At 42.2% G+C, this 18802-nt stretch overlaps 1 protein-coding gene across 1 annotated transcript; it reads right to left on the bottom strand.

Moving 5' to 3' along the window:
* Positions 1 to 955: 955 nt before the first annotated feature.
* LOC125026544 (NADH dehydrogenase [ubiquinone] 1 beta subcomplex subunit 5, mitochondrial-like) lies at positions 956 to 9408 on the bottom strand. Its single transcript, XM_047615047.1, has 4 exons — positions 9296 to 9408; positions 4920 to 5134; positions 4151 to 4257; positions 956 to 1397 (listed from the first exon to the last, which is right to left on the bottom strand). The coding sequence occupies exons 1-4, from the start codon at positions 9405 to 9407 to the stop codon at positions 1259 to 1261; spliced, it is 573 nt and encodes a 190-aa protein (XP_047471003.1). The 5' UTR covers position 9408; the 3' UTR covers positions 956 to 1258.
* Between the last annotated feature and the right edge of the window lie 9394 nt (positions 9409 to 18802).

Below are 18802 nucleotides of genomic sequence, written 5' to 3' on the forward strand. Positions count from 1 at the left end.
AAAAGAGTACTCAAAAGGTTTGTGGAGGATGAGGATGGGAAGAAGAAATGTTGTTTAGTAGTACTGTGGGGAGGCAAACAATAAGAATGAAGAGTAGGAATAAAATAAAGCAGACTGTGGGGGATGAGAAGATGAAGTAGAAGATGGGTGAGAGAAAGAAATGTTTTCCAAATCACCCAACCAAGTCATTACCCAACTATTAGAAAAGACTGAGCTGAAAGCAGGTATTGAGGAAAGGATAGTAGTAGTAGTAGTGTTTGGAGTCATGATTAGAAGAGCCAGAAGTTGGGGAACCGGATAAGTTAATGTCAGTGGTCAGAGGCAAGCCTTAATGCCCCTTTATAAGGGCACAAATATTCGTTGTGGTAAGCCTGGAGTATGTTGGGAATAGAAGTGGGCCACCCCTCACGGACTTTCAAAAGGGGTAAAGGCTATAACTATACAGGGGATTACCATGGCCATGGCTCCCTGAGGCCATTCAGGACTGACCCAAAGCCTTTTATCCTTTCAACATAGCTCTCACATCTAAGGAAGTGGACATAGATGGAGTTGGAGAAGAGAAGGAAAAGAAGCAAAATATATATGCTAGACATCAAAGGTCATCTTGCATTAGAGAACAGTAAAATAATGAAAATGGTAGAGAGGGTTTAGTTGATGGTTACACGTCAGAAGTTCAGGAAGGTAACAAGTCAAAGTATGTCTGATAGGTAAGGTAGGGATTAGCAAAGGAGAGAGGGGTTTAAGGGCAATTAGATCACCATTTCTGAGAGAATGTCAGGAGGGAGTTAATCCACGGAAAGGGGTTGCTGTGAAAAAGGGTCACATCCAGGGGGAAGAACTTATGCATCCATCAGAACATAGTAATTCAGATGATTTAATTCAATCTTTTAATAAGTTGCCATTACAAGGTCTGACTCATATTTTGGGATTTCAACAAGGTAAGTGATACCACATATTTAATAAAACATACAATATATTTATTTACATTATACAATCCATATAGAGAAAAAATGCTTTATCTCTAAGGGCAATGCTAGTTCACTCAAATTTACCTTGGTAATGACCTTAGCTGTTGATGGCAGATTTTTTTTTTCTTAATAAAATTTGCCATGTTACAATGTCTATGAAGTAAACTGAAAGTGTCATTTTTACCTCTTCTTTAGCTGGGAACATAATTTACTGGTGTTTTTCCCTCTATTTACCACATCACTAACAAAATTCTATAATAAATAACATTCTGAATAGCTGAAACCAATACTTAGAGCCCCCTAGTATCCTTCAAGTTCTGGTACTGCTCTCGTACCATGTGGTGGTACTTGGTCAAGATGGGTCGATAGTAGTAAGCCTGGGTATCACCACGCTCAGCCATCAGATCACGCACTTTCTTTTCCAGAAGCCTGTGAGAAAAGAGTAGTTACATAATCTACATTAGAAGACTTCCAGAACCAATAACTCTGGCTTAGGGTGCTAAGCCATCCTCAGCTGATCTGTTACAAAGGGCTCTTACAAGTTTAAAGAATAAAAAATTGTAAATCCAATTATTTACAGTTTAGGCCTAATTTTAAATTTAAGTATGAAAATATGAAGTAAATACTGAAAAAAAAAAAAAATAAATAAATAAATAAATAACAGAAAAAAAGTTGAAGATTTGTATGCATAGTTAGGACAAACAAACAGATACATTAGTAAAACATTAGGAGTGCTTAATGTAGGCACCTGCATATAACCCTCTCTCTCATACAAGTAGCTTTTGTGTGGCCACATCACTAACAATGTCAGCATTTCATTTTCACTGATCTTATTACAATTTTGTGACTAGCAACACCTTAATCTTATGATTTAATTTCCAAAATGGTTTTAGAAATAAAGCAACATAGCATGGGTAGTCTATAACTCCCTGGACTAATAATAATGAGTAACACTATTATTTGTTTTTCTTATAATTCTTATATTCAATTGTCTGTAATACAACCTGCTGGTCACAGAGGGCAGGAATAGGATCCTGAGGACAGAAATATCATCCTTTCTTCCAGTCATGGCTCACAGACTGTAAATTCCACTTTTTTTTATCAAGGGAAATAATGCAAAAGCCCTCTCCAAGGCAAGTCATTACTGTCACCCTGGTATTCAGGTGAAATTTCCATAATGGCAAGTTCCTGTTACCTGCACCTCAAGCCAAAATTTAAAAAAAAAGCCATGATGGTCGCATCATCCAGACTATAGGAGTTAAGTCAGAGAAACATTTAACTGTCTGTTTACCTCAACAAAACAAGACTAGATACATTACATCACAACACATAGTTATAGTTTAGAAAAAGTTTTGCTACTAAGTATAACACAGGAAATATACTGGCCAAGAAAGCTTTAGTTTTGACTAGCTTACTTTATACCCTGAGGTATAAAGTATAATTAAATTCCAAGGATTACTGTGGACTAGGCTAAATTACACCTAGGTATACTCTAAGAGGGAGTTAATCTGGGCTTCTACACTGCTGTCTCCTAGGGTGACTAGTGCCCTCTTTTCTGGTGGTAATTAGGGTGTTCCACATCTTGTGACACCCAAAACCTGTCTCGTGATTGGAGGTGAGGCAGGCTTCACCTCCAGACGGAAATTGATGGCTAGCTGTTATACTTTATTGGTTATTTTTTCAAGTGGAACGCAGTATTTTGGAATATAATATCCCTTTGGATATGTTATGGTGGATTGTACTGCGACATATGATACCCAATATAAGTATGAATTTGCATGAAAATAACCAAGGCATGAGGAAGGCACTTGGCAACTTGATAAATGTTTACTGCCTATTCTGTTCCTGTCCAGTAAGGTGTGTCGTGTAAGCTGTAATCGTAATGATTAAAATAACTATGATCATAGCAACAATAACTAAGGTGGCCACAATAATAGTTATGGTGATAATAATAATAACAATAATGACAAAACTGATGGAGACACCAACAACAACAATAACAATACAACCATAATAATGACAATAATAATAAAGAAAACACTAATACTAACAATGACAATAACACATGATAATAGTGAATATCATCATGTGTTTTTTTTTTAAATGCGTAAGTACTAGAACTGTATTTTTTGAAGAATGAAATCAAAAGAATATGAGAACAGGGGTTGGGAGAGAGCACATGCTTGACAAGTGAAAGAAATAAAACTATTTTACACATGCTGAAGTTCACTACTAAAGTTGATATATAAGAAGGATATGGTAAAAATGATAACTTCAGCAACAAGATCATTTGAATAAGTTAATACTTTTAACCCCATGTCTCCAGAAAAATGTAGTGTTCCCTGTAGTTTTTTTTTTTTTTTTTTTTTTAAATGTGTTTGCACATAGATGGCTCTACAAGTGCTAAGCCACAAAGTAGTCAACTGATAGACCTTGTGACCTCACCTTTCCTTAAGTTGTGTGAAATATGTTATTTTTTACAAATGCAATCAATATTAAATATACTTATTATAAAGATTATAATTATCATATTATAGTTATTGACATTACTAATAGTAATATAAGATACAGGTAAATGTTTCTGAAAATCAAGAAAAAGGGGTAAACAGTTAAGACAGGTAATATAGTAATTGGGTCATTGGTGATTTAGTACTTGTGGAGCCATCTATGTGTAAAGACAATTAATATATTAAAACTCACAGTGAGCATGGCATGTATGTACATGCCATCCCTATCCCTAGTATTTTATGGATGCCCATAATGTGTATCTAAAAGACACTAGACTTAACAATCATAATAACAGCTTTTGTGCAGTTGTTTATCTTGAATTACGTAAGCAAGACTCCTGTGCTGATTCTCTTATATAACAGAGTAAATTTTAATGTAATATAATTATGTATTGACTACCAGGTACTGTACAACAGTAGCCATTTTAGTCATGTAAGCCAGTGTTAACAGTGCAGAGAATACCTGCAAGGTACTACACTGCTTATGATGTTCATATTCCATCATTTCTAATAGTACTTGTAAATATTTATGTATAACATATATGCATATGTATGTGTATATCTTTATGTACACACGTACACATACACGCACGGACGTATGCACGCACGCACACACATTCTTACTTTCAACAGGACAAACAAGCCAAAATTCTTTTCCAGTCCTATGTCACTTACCTCATTTGCTTCTTCTCATTTTCCTCATACATGAAGTGAAGATACTTTTCATAATCCTGCTGATGGCTGGTATACACAAATCTTGCTAGGAAGCGCGATATTGGGTGCTATAACAAAGAAAGTAAATAAAGATGTTAAATGTTTACATTAGAAATCTCTGACTTGTTTTGCTATACTATCCTTTAATGGGTAGTGATTATGATGCTGCATAGGCTTAGTAATATGGTTAAAGAAAAGATAAAGAACATTTCCAAAGAATTACAATTGTATGAGAAAGATCTGAACATGACAAAATAACATATACCAATAATGAAAAGCAGAGGTTCTTTTTCATCATCTCTAGAATGCTGGACTGAAATATTTGGTTTCAATATGTAAATATAAAGTAGGGGGGGAGAGAGGGAGAGAGAGAGTGGGGGGGGGGGAGGGAGGGAGGGAGGGAGGGAGGGAGGGAGGGAGGGAGGGAGGGAGGGAGGGAGGGAGGGAGGGAGGGAGGGAGGGAGGGAGGGAGGGAGGGAGGGAGGGAGGGAGGGAGGGAGAGAGAGTGAGAGTGAGAGTGAGAGTGAGAGTGAGAGAGAGAGAGAGAGAGAGAGAGAGAGAGAGTGAGAGAGAGTGAGAGAGAGTGAGAGAGAGTGAGAGTGAGAGGGAGAGTGAGAGGGAGAGAGGGAAAGAGGGAGAGAGGGAGAGGGAGTGGGAGAGGGAGAGAGAAAGAGAGTGGGAGAAGGAGAGATAAGCAAAAAACAGAGCCCATTGAAAAGCTCAGCCTCACCGAATAAAATTCCCAGTGCTTTGGGCTGTAGTCTTCAGGGATGGGAGAAAGCTTTGCTGGACCGATGAACACATTCGAAGCAAAAACAATCAGTCCAACAGGGATGAGTCCAAGCATGACATAGAAGTGGAACATGTCCTTGAACTTGTGCCACTGCCAACGGGATGGTGTAATGAACATCTTCGCTGGGCCATGGCTGCCCATCTCTCGCTTCACTGAAAGTACACAGTTAGCTATGAACAGGCGTGTAAAGGAGTTTGGTTCTATTATCATTCTATGGCAGCCTAATTCACTCTGTAATTTCCCTACTAAAATTCATGCCCTCCCCTACAATCAAGACTTTCATATCAAGATTACCAAATGAGTTTGCAATAGAAATTATTATCAGACTCCGTGGTAATCATTTCTACGACCAACTAGACTACTTTTCTGGTAAGAATATATTCTTTGAGAATCACCAGTGTAGTGCAGATATTGACAGATTTTGATAGGTGCAGTAATAAATAGAGCCTGCAATCTTAATTTGATAGTCTTGATGGTAGGGGAGGACATGAAATCCATCCGGGAAATTGAGCAGTAAAGCACCACAAAAAAATTGGCTAATGAAAATCTACAGACTAAAGAATTCAGTTTCTACATGAATCCATCCATCTTTCTGTAAAGTCAGAGGGAATACACATCATAAACTCCATCTCACCCTTAGCCACATGACTCTGCTCCCTGGACCCAGTGGCCTTTATTCAATATATTAGTACCATATACTCTCTAACAGAGCTGTCTAAAATCTCAGTTATGAATATATTCATGTACAGATTATTACATATAATCCTAATGAATAACTAAAAAAGGTTAAATATATATAATAATATTGAAAGAATACATGAAATACACACATATAGAGGAGCAGAATTTGATAATTACAATTTGTGACACAGAGTACAGGTGCACTATAATGAGTGCAGCCAGAAATGCTCAATTTCTGGGACCAAGCAAAGTCCCAGAAAAGGAGGCTATTGTCACTGCCAGCATCAGCTACTGAGCAATGAGGACCGGCAGACATCTCATAGCCAGCTTGGTCGCAGCCATTGGATTGACCTCTACTACCGAGGGTTGAAGTCTGCTGGAGATGGCTATTGCTAATCCCTGGAGACAGTGGCCATCGCTGCAGCCCGATAAGTAATAAGAGTAGCCACCCACACTAATCATGCCGATGCCAGGTTTTCTCACCTCCGAGAGAGCAGCCACCTCAACTTTTAGCTGCTTCAGTTCCCTCAACAGTAGCGGTAACCGATCGTCCTGTTGCAACAGACGTTCCAAGCCCCCACCATGACAGCCTGCCTGAGGTTAACCTCAGGCAGTCACTCCAGGTAGACATCACCTCTGCCACCCCCACTGATGCCGCCCCATATGAAGAGGGTTGGCTGGCTGCAGGTCCTATAATCCACCTGCGGAGGTCCTGTGGGCTTTGCCCTACAGGCCTCACTCCAGGTTGGGGTCACCGTGATGCAGATTGGATGACGGGTAACCCCTGCTCCCTAATTGAGTCCCGGCGGTCACCAACCCAGTGGGACTCACAATCCGTCTTACTTGCTGGGTAGCCCTTCCCCCAGCACCAACATCTATATTACCAATCAATATGTTCAGAAGATTATTGTAATGCATTATTCAGATAGCTCTTAACATATATTTAACCCCTTGGTGATGGGTGAAGAAAACTAAAAAAAAAAAAATAATAAAAATAACCGCTCTGGCGATCAATGGCAATGCGCCGACTTTGAGCGCGGGAATTCGGTACATCAAGCTGAATCACTGCCTCTGAGCGCTTCCGCAGCGTACAGCCACACGCCACATTTCGAGCGGTTTGTTATGACGTCTAGAGACGTGACCTGTCTTGAAGGGGTGAAGTAGTAGCTTAATGTTATCAAGAACAGAGATTGAGGGAAATGGACACTTCTTATACAGCCCCCACCCCCCCAATATATATAATAATTAGTTATAATAATAATAATAATAATAATAATAATAATAATAATAATAATAATAGAATAAATAACACAGGTACATCTGCTCTGGCCTCATATTTGCCACAAAATGACAAAAACATCCTCTGCATATCACTGCTCAGAGACTAAGTCCACAACACCTTCACACAGTCAGAGATCTCAATGTCCATTTTCTATTAGTTGGCTTGAAGGGTGGGTACAGTAAATAAATAAAGAGTAGGAAGGGTTAGGTTTAGATTTTTGGTTTGCATGATACCCTGGTTTTGGGACTTCATCTCTGGAAGGTGCAACTCTCTTAGTTACAAATACCAAGTAGTTTAAATGAATTTAATTAAATAACACAAAATATACAAATATGGAAAAGAAGGCACTGATAATTACATAATAATTATTTACACAAGAGCATAGTAATACATGAACTACGTGAAAGATGAAGTAATGAGTTATGCAGTTAGAGTATTTATCCTCACAATGTAGACATGCACAGGGATTTGCAAAGTCTTCATTGCTCAGACTGGGCATAGCCAGTGCATGAGGGAAGGGTTGATGGGGGTGGCCCTGGCAAACATTGTTTTCACTAAAACTTAGGAGCAAAGAGTGCCTTCTGTTTCCTTTATTTGTAGCATTACCATTCATGTTGGCAGATTATTTCTTGCACCAATGACTACAACTTTTTGTTCTCTACAAGAATACCATCTTCAATTTGTTGGAAACAAAGCATAACTATAATATCATCCCCAATAGCTGGGGATGGTATGATGATTAAATTAGTTATTTTGATGTACATTACCTGGTCTGAAAAAAAATCATGTTGTACATTCAGGCAGGATAGAACTCGGGCAACTAGACTTTGGTAACACACACTGATGGAATATAGAGAACTTTGACCCTATAACCTGCATGGTTTACAAAACCTTCATCTCATATATTCTGGCAGCCTATGAGTCATTAAAATCCTTATTGTTAATAATGGTGGGATTTGCAACCACTGACTGCTGCTTTTTTTGTATTTGTTACCGAGAGCAATGCTCCTCCAGATATTAAATTCCAAACCGAAGATATCATACGAGCCATTTGTGTCTATCTACATTATGGCTAAGTACATTTCCTACTGGCTCATTTGTTTTCTGTTGTGTCATCCGCTACAATTCAATCTGATTATTTTGTCACTTCCTTGATTCTGCATCATTTTCTCTCAATGCTGGAAGAGTACATATCATGTAGCTCCAGGCAATTTTGAATCTTATGTCCTCTTTCCTATCCTTATTATTAGTTTGTGAAGGAAATGCTATAGAAAATTGAGTTAATGCTACCAAGGGGAGACATAGGGAAATGTCCATTACCTTCTTATAAAGCATATAAAACAGAGTAATAAACATTGGTACTGTTGCAGTGGTCTCAAATTTACCACAAAATGACAAGAATATCCGCTACATATGACCCCTCAGAGACTAGGTCCACGTCACCCACAACCTGAATTCTTAATGTAGCGTTTCTGTAAGTTGGCTTGAGGTGTGCAGAATAATAAACATATTAGTTACTGTAAATACTCGGTATTATCAAGGTATTACACTTGTATTGTCCTATCCTCTTATGCAGAAACAAATTCTCCTACATGTAAGTTTATGCAGGCTTTATCTACTTACAAAATACAGATATTACAATAAAATTAACAATATAAAACAGCATCATTTGGTTTACAAAAAGTAAGAAAGGATATCAGATGGTGATTTTTAACCCCTTACTGATGGATGAGAAAAAAAACCCAAAAAACTATGCTCTGGAGATTAATGGCAACGAGCCGACTTTGAGCGTGGGAGTTCACTACAACAAGCCGAACCCCCAGCTCATAGGTGTACAGCCACACTCCACAGATCAAACGGTTTGTTATGATGCCTCAGCGTGTGGCCCATCGGTATGGGGTTACAATCACTTCGGGCTCGGTGACACTTGTGTGTCTAATAACTATTATTAAGTTGTAATGGAATTTGATAGATTTGTTTGCTCTATCGTTTGCATATATTATTTTCTATATAAAAGATGGCTAGATGAAACAGGACCCTTACCCTACATTTGTGGTAGAATAATGTATTTCAAGGGCAAAAAGAATTGCCTTGACATTTTTTCCGTTGATAAATTGCTCCTAACAAATAGCATAATCACTAAATGCATGAAAATGTTGGCGTTCAGCGTGACTGATCGTGATGTAATAATAATAACTATTAATATAGAATCCTGAAATGAGCAATAATAAGAACCGTGTAAACAGACGGCCGGTCACGTCTCCTTCGCCTCCCCTGGAATTACAAACCACTTATTTCTCTTTTAACATTCCTCCATATGTATCTGTAGCATCAGAGAATGCGAACTTACCTATCGTCAAGCATTTACCCGCATTCGAGGCATTTTTCAGAGCAGAAGAGCCCGAACGCAAACAGCTGAGCACCGACATTTTGCCTCGACAAGTGAGGAACGAGAAGCGCATCGAGTGCCTTTTTTCATAATATCATCTATATCAGTCGTAACCAATAATGATGATGATAATAATAATAATAATAATATCGTTGAAATTTGTATGGCATTATATTAACTTCATTGAAACTTTCTGACATTCCGTTGATATCCACACGGGTTACAATTGACTGCTTTAAAAATGAATAAACAAAAAATATTATTGGTAGTACATTGTCGTGATAAACGTTTATGATTGTAACTGAAGAAGAAATTTTTACAAAAATGTACATCTCTCCCTGTATGCTTCTCTGTTTACTCATTTATTTTCTATAATAATTACTTCGATCACTAATCGAAAAAGCTTTTCTTCATATCCCCTCATACTGTACACTGCAAAAGACTGCTTCTTATATTCAGCTGCTTTAGTATTCATGAATTGTTCTGTACAGACAGTCTACATAATTAAAATCCAGTAACACAATACAGATATGCGGAATAGCGATTTTTCTCTTCCCCATGTATAAGGTATACAGCATGTTCTCTGTTATTCCAGAGTGCTGATCATACGCTGTCCTAATTCTCTTTCTCGGTTATATACTGACAATTTCCCCCATCTACTCTTTCAAGAGTGTTCGAGTGTTTTTCTTCGGCTTTCCTCTTAATGGTTGTGTTCAATTAATTGGCAGTCAATTTCAAGTTGAACTGTGTTACTGTTGACAATGTTATCAGTTTACTTTTGGATATTTTCATCCAATATTGGTAACTGTATCATCAGAATAACTGATCGTATTTTTCCCTTTTTTGCTGTATAAAAGGACGGATGATAATATGTTTCCATGTACATAGAGTAAAACCTCTAGTGATGACAATGTCATCACAGTTATTAATCAAATCTCAATACTTTACGTTTGTCACTCGATTCCAATATAGATTGGTATATATTTTGCTATCGCTTGTCTCAACTCTCAAGGCCTAGAGTAGGTCTCTAGACCTCGGCCACTCCCTTCAAAAAGAGTTTCTGTCACTGGTATGATCCTTTCCCGTTTAAGGTGCAGTAGAATTTTACATAAATGAAAGATTAGGCTAATTATATGGAGATCCTTATAAGTCAATGGCGTTTTGTTACTTAAGGAATGGTTTACATGTAAGCCTGCTAGTTCGGATGTCTGGAGGTATATTTCCTCTTTTGTAAGTCACATTGACAATTTTTCATCTTCCTTGATCGCATATCATCTTCTTGTTGTTGAGGGGACCTCTCCAGGAGGCTTATCCCAGCACCTCTTCTCCTATTCTTAGCATTAGCTCACAAATTTCAGTGGTAACGTGTCGGCCTCTCATCCGAGGGGTCGGCGGTTCGCGCCTTGCCCAGGCGCGAGAAGTTGTAAGTGTCGCCTGGAGGTTACTGCTGTGGCTGGGAACCACGTCGGGTAAGGACTAAGCTCATCCGAGTCAGCACCAGCTGACACACATTAGCGAATCGGCATTAGCCTCATGGGTATAACCCGGTGGAGGCTCAGCTTCACATCTCGGACTTACCAGTGATTCCCAAAATCTCTTAAGCCAATCTACCGAATGACGTCCTATCACGCTTTGGTAGACTACCCCTCATGGCGGGATGACTCATCTATGTTCTACACGTAAAACAGTTGTGGGCTTGTTTGGATGCCTTTCTGAAGGAGGAATGGTCTCTGTAAAGTAGGGGGGTGCGCTAAAAATCCACCTGGAAGCCAAGGGGACGACAGCCTGGAAAAGTTTGAGAACCACTGTGTCAGGAAAAAGAACCATTTCTTTGATGTCCACCTTAACGCTCAAAATTGGTCGCTCCTTCTGCACTCACAAGTTGTTCTTTATTTCCACATTCAGTATGTTTCCAACTCCACAATGATAGCTCGTCCGTCTCACTGTTTAGCAGCGTGAATTGTCTCTTTTCTCCCACCATTGACAGTACCTCATAATTGGTCTTCCTATCTGTCCAGCTTCCATCCTTCTCCAAACCCACATTTCCAAAGCCTCTATTCTCTGAATCATGTCCGCTTTCATTGTCCATGCTTCTGATCCATACATGAGCACACTCCAGATCACCACTTTCACAGTCTTTTTCTTTACACTGACTAATATTCCTGCTTAGCAGTTCTTTCCTTCTGCTGAAAGCTGCCTTTGCCACTGCTCTAATTTCTGTATCACATTTCCCCTCATCAGTGATCCAAGATAACAAAACTTTACAACTTGTTCTGTTCTTTTACAGTTTAGAGTAATATTCGCAACTCCACCACCTTGTCTAGATATAACAATAACCTTCATCTTCATTACACCGATCTTTATTCCATATTTCGTGATACTTCATTTACTCTCCCATTATTATCTGTAATCCGTTAACAGTTTTAGCAACCATACCTTGATCATCTGCAAACCTTACAACTAATTATATATATAAATATATATACATACATATACACATACATACATATATACATATATATGCATATGTTTACATATATACTGTATGTATATATGCATCATCATCATCATCATCATCATTTGGGAGCTAACGCCGGCAGGGGCGCATAGCCGCATCCACCCTTTGTTTCCACCTACGAGGGTCCCTCACGGCGAGCCGTCCCACAGGCCTCCTCCACCCAGGATTGTCACGGACAGAGACAACCTGATGGGCAGGATCATCCTGCGGGAATTGAGGCAAATGGCCGTATAGCCTGAGTTGGCGATCCCGGATTGTGCAAGTAACAGATCCTGTACCGGTCTCACGGTGCAGCCGTTGGTTGGACACATGGTCCCGCCAAATGTACCCCATGATCCGGCGCAAGGATCTGTTACAAAAGGCATCAAGACGAGATTCCAGAGCACAAGATAGCGTCCAAGTTTCACTACCATATATTAAAACTGGCAGTATCAGGGCCTTGAAAACACATAACTTGGTCCTTCTGCACAGGTACCGGCATCTCCAAATACTTTTGTCGAGAGATTTCATGACCCCTGCTGACAGGCCAATCCGTCTACTGACTTCCTGGTCTGACAGCCCAGAGTTGTGAACTGCACTACCGAGGTATATAAAGCTCTCTGTGACTTCGATGTTTTCACCGCAAGCACATACTCACTGCACAGGGTCTCCTAGTAGACCCCCAAAATGCTGGATCTTGGTCTTGGTCCAGGAGACCTCTAGCCTTCGCTTCATTACTAAATGCATCAAGAGTCGCCACTAGGGTTCATCAGCAAAGTCAAGGTCTGTAATCTTGATATTGCTCAGAGTTGTTCCACAGTGACTTTGGACAGTAGCTCTACCCAGTATCCAATCCATGCAAGTGTTGAAAAGTGTTGGTGCAAGAACACAGCCTTGCCTCATGCCTGAACTAACAGGGAAGAAGCTCGACAGGCCCCCACCACACTTTACAGCACTTTCAGTGCCTGTATACAGGTTTGCTATTAGTCCAACAATCCTTGTTGGAATTCCTCTTAGCCTCAGGATCTCCCAGAGTGATGCACTGTGTCAAACGCCTTCTTGAGGTCGATGTAGGCTGCGAGCAGCCCACGTCCGAACTCACGACGGCGCTCTACGATGACTCGAAGCGCCAGGATGTGGTCTACTGTGGACTTACCAGGAGTGAATCCAGATTGCTCCGGCCTTTGGTGCCTCAACAGGTGGTCTCTGATACGTCTCAGTAGGATGTGCACGAGTACTTTGCCTGGAACACTGAGAAGTGTAATGCCTCGGTGATTGCTGCAGTCCCAGCGATCCTCTTTCCCTTTCCAGAGAGAGATGACCACACCCCTCAGCAGGTCAGGGGGAAAGGTACCAGTCAGCCAGATGGCAGACAGGACTGCATGCAAGCCCCTTGCCATAGGTTCTCCATCAGCCTTTAACAATTCAGCTGGGATGCCACAAACACCTGTTGCTTTACCACTCTTCAGCTTGGAGATCGCCCCCCTGACTTCAGTCAGGGAGGGTGGATCCTTGCTGATGGGGGGGTCTGGCAGAGGAATCTCAACATTACCCACATCCAGGTAACTGTTGGTGGATCAACCTTATACAACTGCTCAAAATACTCAGCCCAACGCACACGCACCCCATCAGGATCTGAGATTATCTGGCCACTTGCTGAGCGGACTGCAGTCGTCTGTGAGAGGGGCTTGGAGTTCAGCTTTCTCAGGGCTTGGTAGGCAGGACGAAGGTCATTTACCAAGAAATGGCTTTCGACCTCCTTTGCAAAATTACTGATAAACTGTTCCTTATCCCTTCTCTACAGTGACCTAGTCCTGGGCACCAGAGAACGGTGCAAGTTGCTATCCCCTCTGACAATCGAGCCACACGACAAGCATCTGTGGCTTCCAGTGTCTTCTGCGAGATGGCATTCTGTCTTGCTCTTGGGCGTTCACCAATGGATTCCTGAGCTGCATCAAGCGTTTCATGCTTGAAGGTATCCCACATAAGAACAGGGTCTGTCAGGCCCTTGAGTGCTGTGAGACGACCAGAGATAGCCTCGGCAAACCCCCGGGCACACTCGTCCTCCCTCAATCTGTCCAAATGAAACACCCTTGGGTGTTCATTTGGGCAATGGGGGGTTCTAAAGTGGAACCCCACAGAACTCGGCGCTTCGATACACCCTGCAGTTCTGGAGGATCCTCCACCGAGGTGGCTATTTCTCACTGCCAGCATCATCTCCTGAGCCATGAGGACTGACAGACATCTCGTAGCCAGCTCGATCGCAGCCGGATACCGCATTGAAATCGCCCAGAACAATACGAATATCTCGCCGAGGACAACTGTCTGCCACAGATGCAAGTTTGGCGTAAAACATCTCTTTCACCTCAAATTTATATACATCCGTAGGAGCGTATACAGCAATAAGAGACATGAAGCCAAACGAGAGCTTCAGTCTCAATAACATAATATGCTCATTGACTGGAATGACCTCAACTACCGAGGGTTGAAGTCTGCTGGAGATGGCTATGGCTACTCACTGGAGATGGTGGCCATCGCTGCGGCCCGACTAGTAGTAAGTGTAGCCACCCACACTAATCGTGCCGCTGCCAGGTCTTCTCACCTCTGAAAGAGCAGCCACCTCAACTCTCAGCTGCTTCAATTCCGCGACAGTAGTGGTAACCGATCGTCCTGTCGCAGGGAACGGACGTTCCAAGCCCCCACCCAATTCATCTGAGGTCTAACCTCGGGCAGTCACTCCGGATGGGCGCTACCTCTGCCACCCCTGCCGACGCCGCCCCATATAGAGGAGGTAGGCTGGCTGCAGGTCCCATAATCCACCTGCAGGGCTCCCTAGAGCTTTCCCCCACAAGCATCATGCCAGGTTGGCGGCCGCTGGGACCCAGATGGGATGACGGGTAACACCCTTTCCCCACCCGAGTCCCAACGGTCACCAACCCTGAGTGACCCACAGCCCGCCGTTCTTGCTGGGTGGGAGGGACTTCAGCCCTCCCCCCAGCACCAACAACTATACGACTCGTTGCCAGTGGTTATCTTGGGGGGGCCGACTGGCAAGGCCTGCCTCCCCACACCCGCCCATTAACTCGTGGGGGCACGGGGGCAGGAGTTAGTACGAAGCCAGGGCGTATCCACACGCCGGTGGGCCGTGGCTCCGTATCTTTAGGGCCTCCTGCTGCTCCAAGAGCCTCCACAGTTCAGCCTAGGACCGCAAGGTACCTAGTTTCCATGGGTGGCCACGAGGAGGCACTGCAGAAGTCTTGATGATAGGGAGGCTATGAGCTGGCATGCAAGCATTTACCACTAACTAGGCTACTACACCATCGCTTCACATCACCCCGAGCATGTAGGTATGTGTATATATTTATATATTTATATAAATAAATATGTATATATATGTATGTATGTATATGTATTTATACATAAACACACATGCATTTACATATATATACACACACAAACAGACATGCTTATATTTATAAATAAAGAAATATATCTATATATATGTATTTATTTATTTATGCATATGTATATATATACATACATATATTTATACTTATAAATAAACATGTAAATAATTTTTTATGTATATATTTATTTATCTATATATCTATATCTATATAAATAAATATATATATATATACACACACACATATATATATATATATATATATATATATATATATATATATATATATATATATATATATGTATATATACTTAAATTTAAACGGGCATGTTTATACATATATACTTATATGTGTGTGTGTATATATATGTATATGAATCTATATGCTTATAAATAGATAATTTTCTGATAACTGATACATAACAAGTAATACAGATTATGTTTTTATTTGCACCCTAGAGTAGCCCATGATTTCGTCTAGGAGAGAACGCTCTAGGTCTGGTTATTGCGGGATCCCCTCAGCCCCCAGATTTCGCACTAAAGTGCTACGATTCGGCCCAGATAACCAGAAACGCGCGTACACAACCGCCCCTTAAGATGCATCTTAAGGGGTTGTGGGATCACTGATAAGGGAGGTTACTGATAAGCCCTCTAAGCATATTTGAGCTTATCACTCACAACACACACACACACACACACACACACACATACATGAAGCACTAACCGCTGTAAGGGAGATCCTGAGAACTTTACTTTTAACGATGAGTTTTCCGCTCGCACTGGTCGGACCTCAGTACAATTGAGATTTGAGAAGATCTAGCTTCGCCCTGGCCTTCCATATATGGCCCGGCCTGTGTCAGCTATTTATGGCTGTCTCACTTTGTTCTCTGATAATCGGTGCTTACCGTGGTGGCGGAATTGCCAGCAGGTGCTTCTGCCGCAATGGTGTAAGCATACCGAACAATCTCTTTACCAGCCCGGCGGCTGTTGTGGGCGCTCCCTGTCTCAGAAATTGTGTGTGCTCACAATTCAGTAAGTAGTGTACCAGGGTGGCGTTCGGCTCGCCACAATGCATGCAACACCTCTCTTCATGGTTTATTGTCTCTATGGTCTGCCATGCACAGTGGTAACCTAGTCTAATTCTGTGAAGAATTATTACTTTAGAGAGTGCCAGTGGCTCACAGCCTGTGGCGTCTGGGTACCATCTGGCCGAGGGGGAGGATCTCGCTTTCTCTCTGTGAAGCTGCAGGAGGACGGTACGAGCACTTCTTCTTTAAGATTTTTTCGGCTCGGTTGTATGATTATGGGATTTGGGGGCATACCCCTGCCACTGTCGCTAGCCTGTCAGCAAGTTCGTTCCCTCTTATGCCAATGTGGCTGGGGACCCAATTAATAAGTATTATTTTACCCTGAGCAAGAATCCTCTGCGCTATGGTAAACACAGTGGTCAGGAGATAGATGTTGTCTTTGGGTGAGCTGTGTTGAAGACAGTCAATGGCTGCCCTGGAGTCTGTATGACTACGTGTCCTTCCCTCAGGGATGCGTGGGCTAGGGCTCCCATGATTGCAACTGCCTTTGCCTGTAGCAAGGAGGCGTTGTCTGTGGCATCCCTTGCTGCAAAGCCGACGCTTGCAGTGTGGCTCAAGGGATCGACTGATCCAACCGTGAAGTATGTTCTACTACCCGGAGTAGTGATGGCTGCAATGACCCTCTCGGTCATAACCGGGAACTCTATCTATAAAGTCAGGGTGGGGGAGTCCATGCTTTTAGCAAGTAGCTATTCATTGAGCTAATAGCGTATCAACACCCTGGCTGTGTGAGACAGCCAGTAATTGTTTGGAAAGAGCTCGTGTTCTGAGTATTTGTTGTCCTAGGCTTGTGTTCCTGGGAGCCTGGTTGACCTTTGAAAGGAATTGTGCTGCCGTTAGATCAATTCGAAAGTCCATGGGGAGGAGGTTTGCCTCCATGAGGAGGTTGAGGACCTTTGTCCACCTTTGGGTACCCAGAATGATCCTGGCAGCTTCATTTTGAACTGTCTCCAATTTTTCTCTCAGTATTTTTCATCGTGGCAATCAGAGCGACAGAGGCATAGTCCTCAATGTACATAGAATGCTCGTAGTACTTTATGTCTGGCTCCTATATGTCTCCCATTCATTGCTCTCATGACAGACAGTCTTGTTTTGGTTCGGTCAACAAGGTACTGGACCTCCTTATGAAAGGAGAGGGTCCGCTCAATCCTTACCCCAAGGTATTGGAAGTCCTGGACCCACTCTAAGTCCATTCCATGGATTTTCAGACTAGTGCCGTGAACACTGTGGCTCAGAGCCATGGCTTTTGATTTGACTGCAGAGATCTTTAGTCCTGTCCTACACCACTCCTCCCTGGGCTTTATTTAGGCAGTGTGGTTCAGTGGAGATGATTGCAAGATCGTCTGCATAGGAGATGATCTTGCACCCCACTGGGAGGTGTATGTTGAGGATACAGGACATTAGGGTGTTGAATAGGGCTTGACTGAGAACGCCACCCTGTGGCATTCTATTTTCTAGTGGTGTGCTGTGACAGGTGACCTTGGAATCTGACTCTGGCTGTTCTGTTCCTAATATAGTCACCTATCCAAGCCAAGAGCTTTCTTCTGATTCCCTTTTGGATCAGGGTCTCCTGAATGGCAAGAGGACTTGCTAATTCAAAAGTCTTCTCCAGGTCTAGGAATACTACCACAGATGTGCCAGTGCTAATTGTGCTTAAGACTGTGCTATATTCATGCCCTGTATGAACCCATGGAGGTGCTCATGTGGGCATCCCATTTTCCACTGGAGTCAGTTTAGTACCATCCTCTCGGCCGTCTTGGAAAGACAGCTGAGGAGAGAGATGGGGTGGCACTTCTCTGGCTCCTTTGGTTTTGGGATGGGAACTATGGTAGCCCTCTTCCAGCTCTAGGGTAGAGTGGAAGTTTCCCAGGACTTGTTGATGATTTCCAAGAGTGCGAGCTCACTTGCCAATCCTAGGTGGGAAATGATGGGGTACGAAATCCCATCAGAACTGATAAAGATAACATCTGAGTTATTGGGTTCAGCTGCCCTCTCTCTAATATGAGCAAGACTGCCTGGTTGTAGGCATTCTTGGTTTGCCCTCAGTTCGGCTGGCAGACTATTGCTGCTTGTTCTCGCAGAGAACTTGTGCATTAGTCTGGTCTGGTCGAAGGACTCACACCATTTCAGCCACTTTTCCTGCCTGACTCTGTTGGCAGTTTCCTTGGCATCCCTGGCAACTTCCCTTAGGAGGGCTAGGTTGTCAGGGGTTCTTTGCCTTCGGAATTGTTTTCGGCACATGTTCACTCTGTGGTTGACCTTAATCTCGTCATTAAAGTACCATGCGTCTTTGTGACTCCCGGACCAAGGCCGAGTTTTAGGTATGGTCTGTAAGGCTGCTTAATTTATGGTATTGGTAAGTCTGGCTTCAAGCACTTCCACGTTTTCACTTTGTGCGGGTTCATTGCATCTGAAACATTGGGCCAAGGCGTTCTGAAATGCCTGCCAGTTGGCCTTGTCTGTCTTCCATCTTGGAC

This window comes from Penaeus chinensis, chromosome 6, assembly GCF_019202785.1.
Source record: "Penaeus chinensis breed Huanghai No. 1 chromosome 6, ASM1920278v2, whole genome shotgun sequence".
In the NCBI taxonomy this organism is placed as follows: domain Eukaryota; kingdom Metazoa; phylum Arthropoda; class Malacostraca; order Decapoda; family Penaeidae; genus Penaeus; species Penaeus chinensis.

What these genes read in the sequence shown, in the direction of transcription:
- LOC125026544 (XM_047615047.1), bottom strand. Translation starts at nt 9,407, where the DNA reads ATGCGCTTCTCGTTCCTCACTTGTCGAGGCAAAATGTCGGTGCTCAGC. An exon ending in AGCACTGGGAATTTTATTCG is followed by an intron (nt 4,258 to 4,919) that starts GTGAGGCTGAGC and finishes TCTTTGTTATAG; the next exon opens with CACCCAATATCGCGCTTCCT. An exon ending in AATGAGAAGAAGCAAATGAG is followed by an intron (nt 1,398 to 4,150) that starts GTAAGTGACATA and finishes CTTTTCTCACAG; the next exon opens with GCTTCTGGAAAAGAAAGTGC.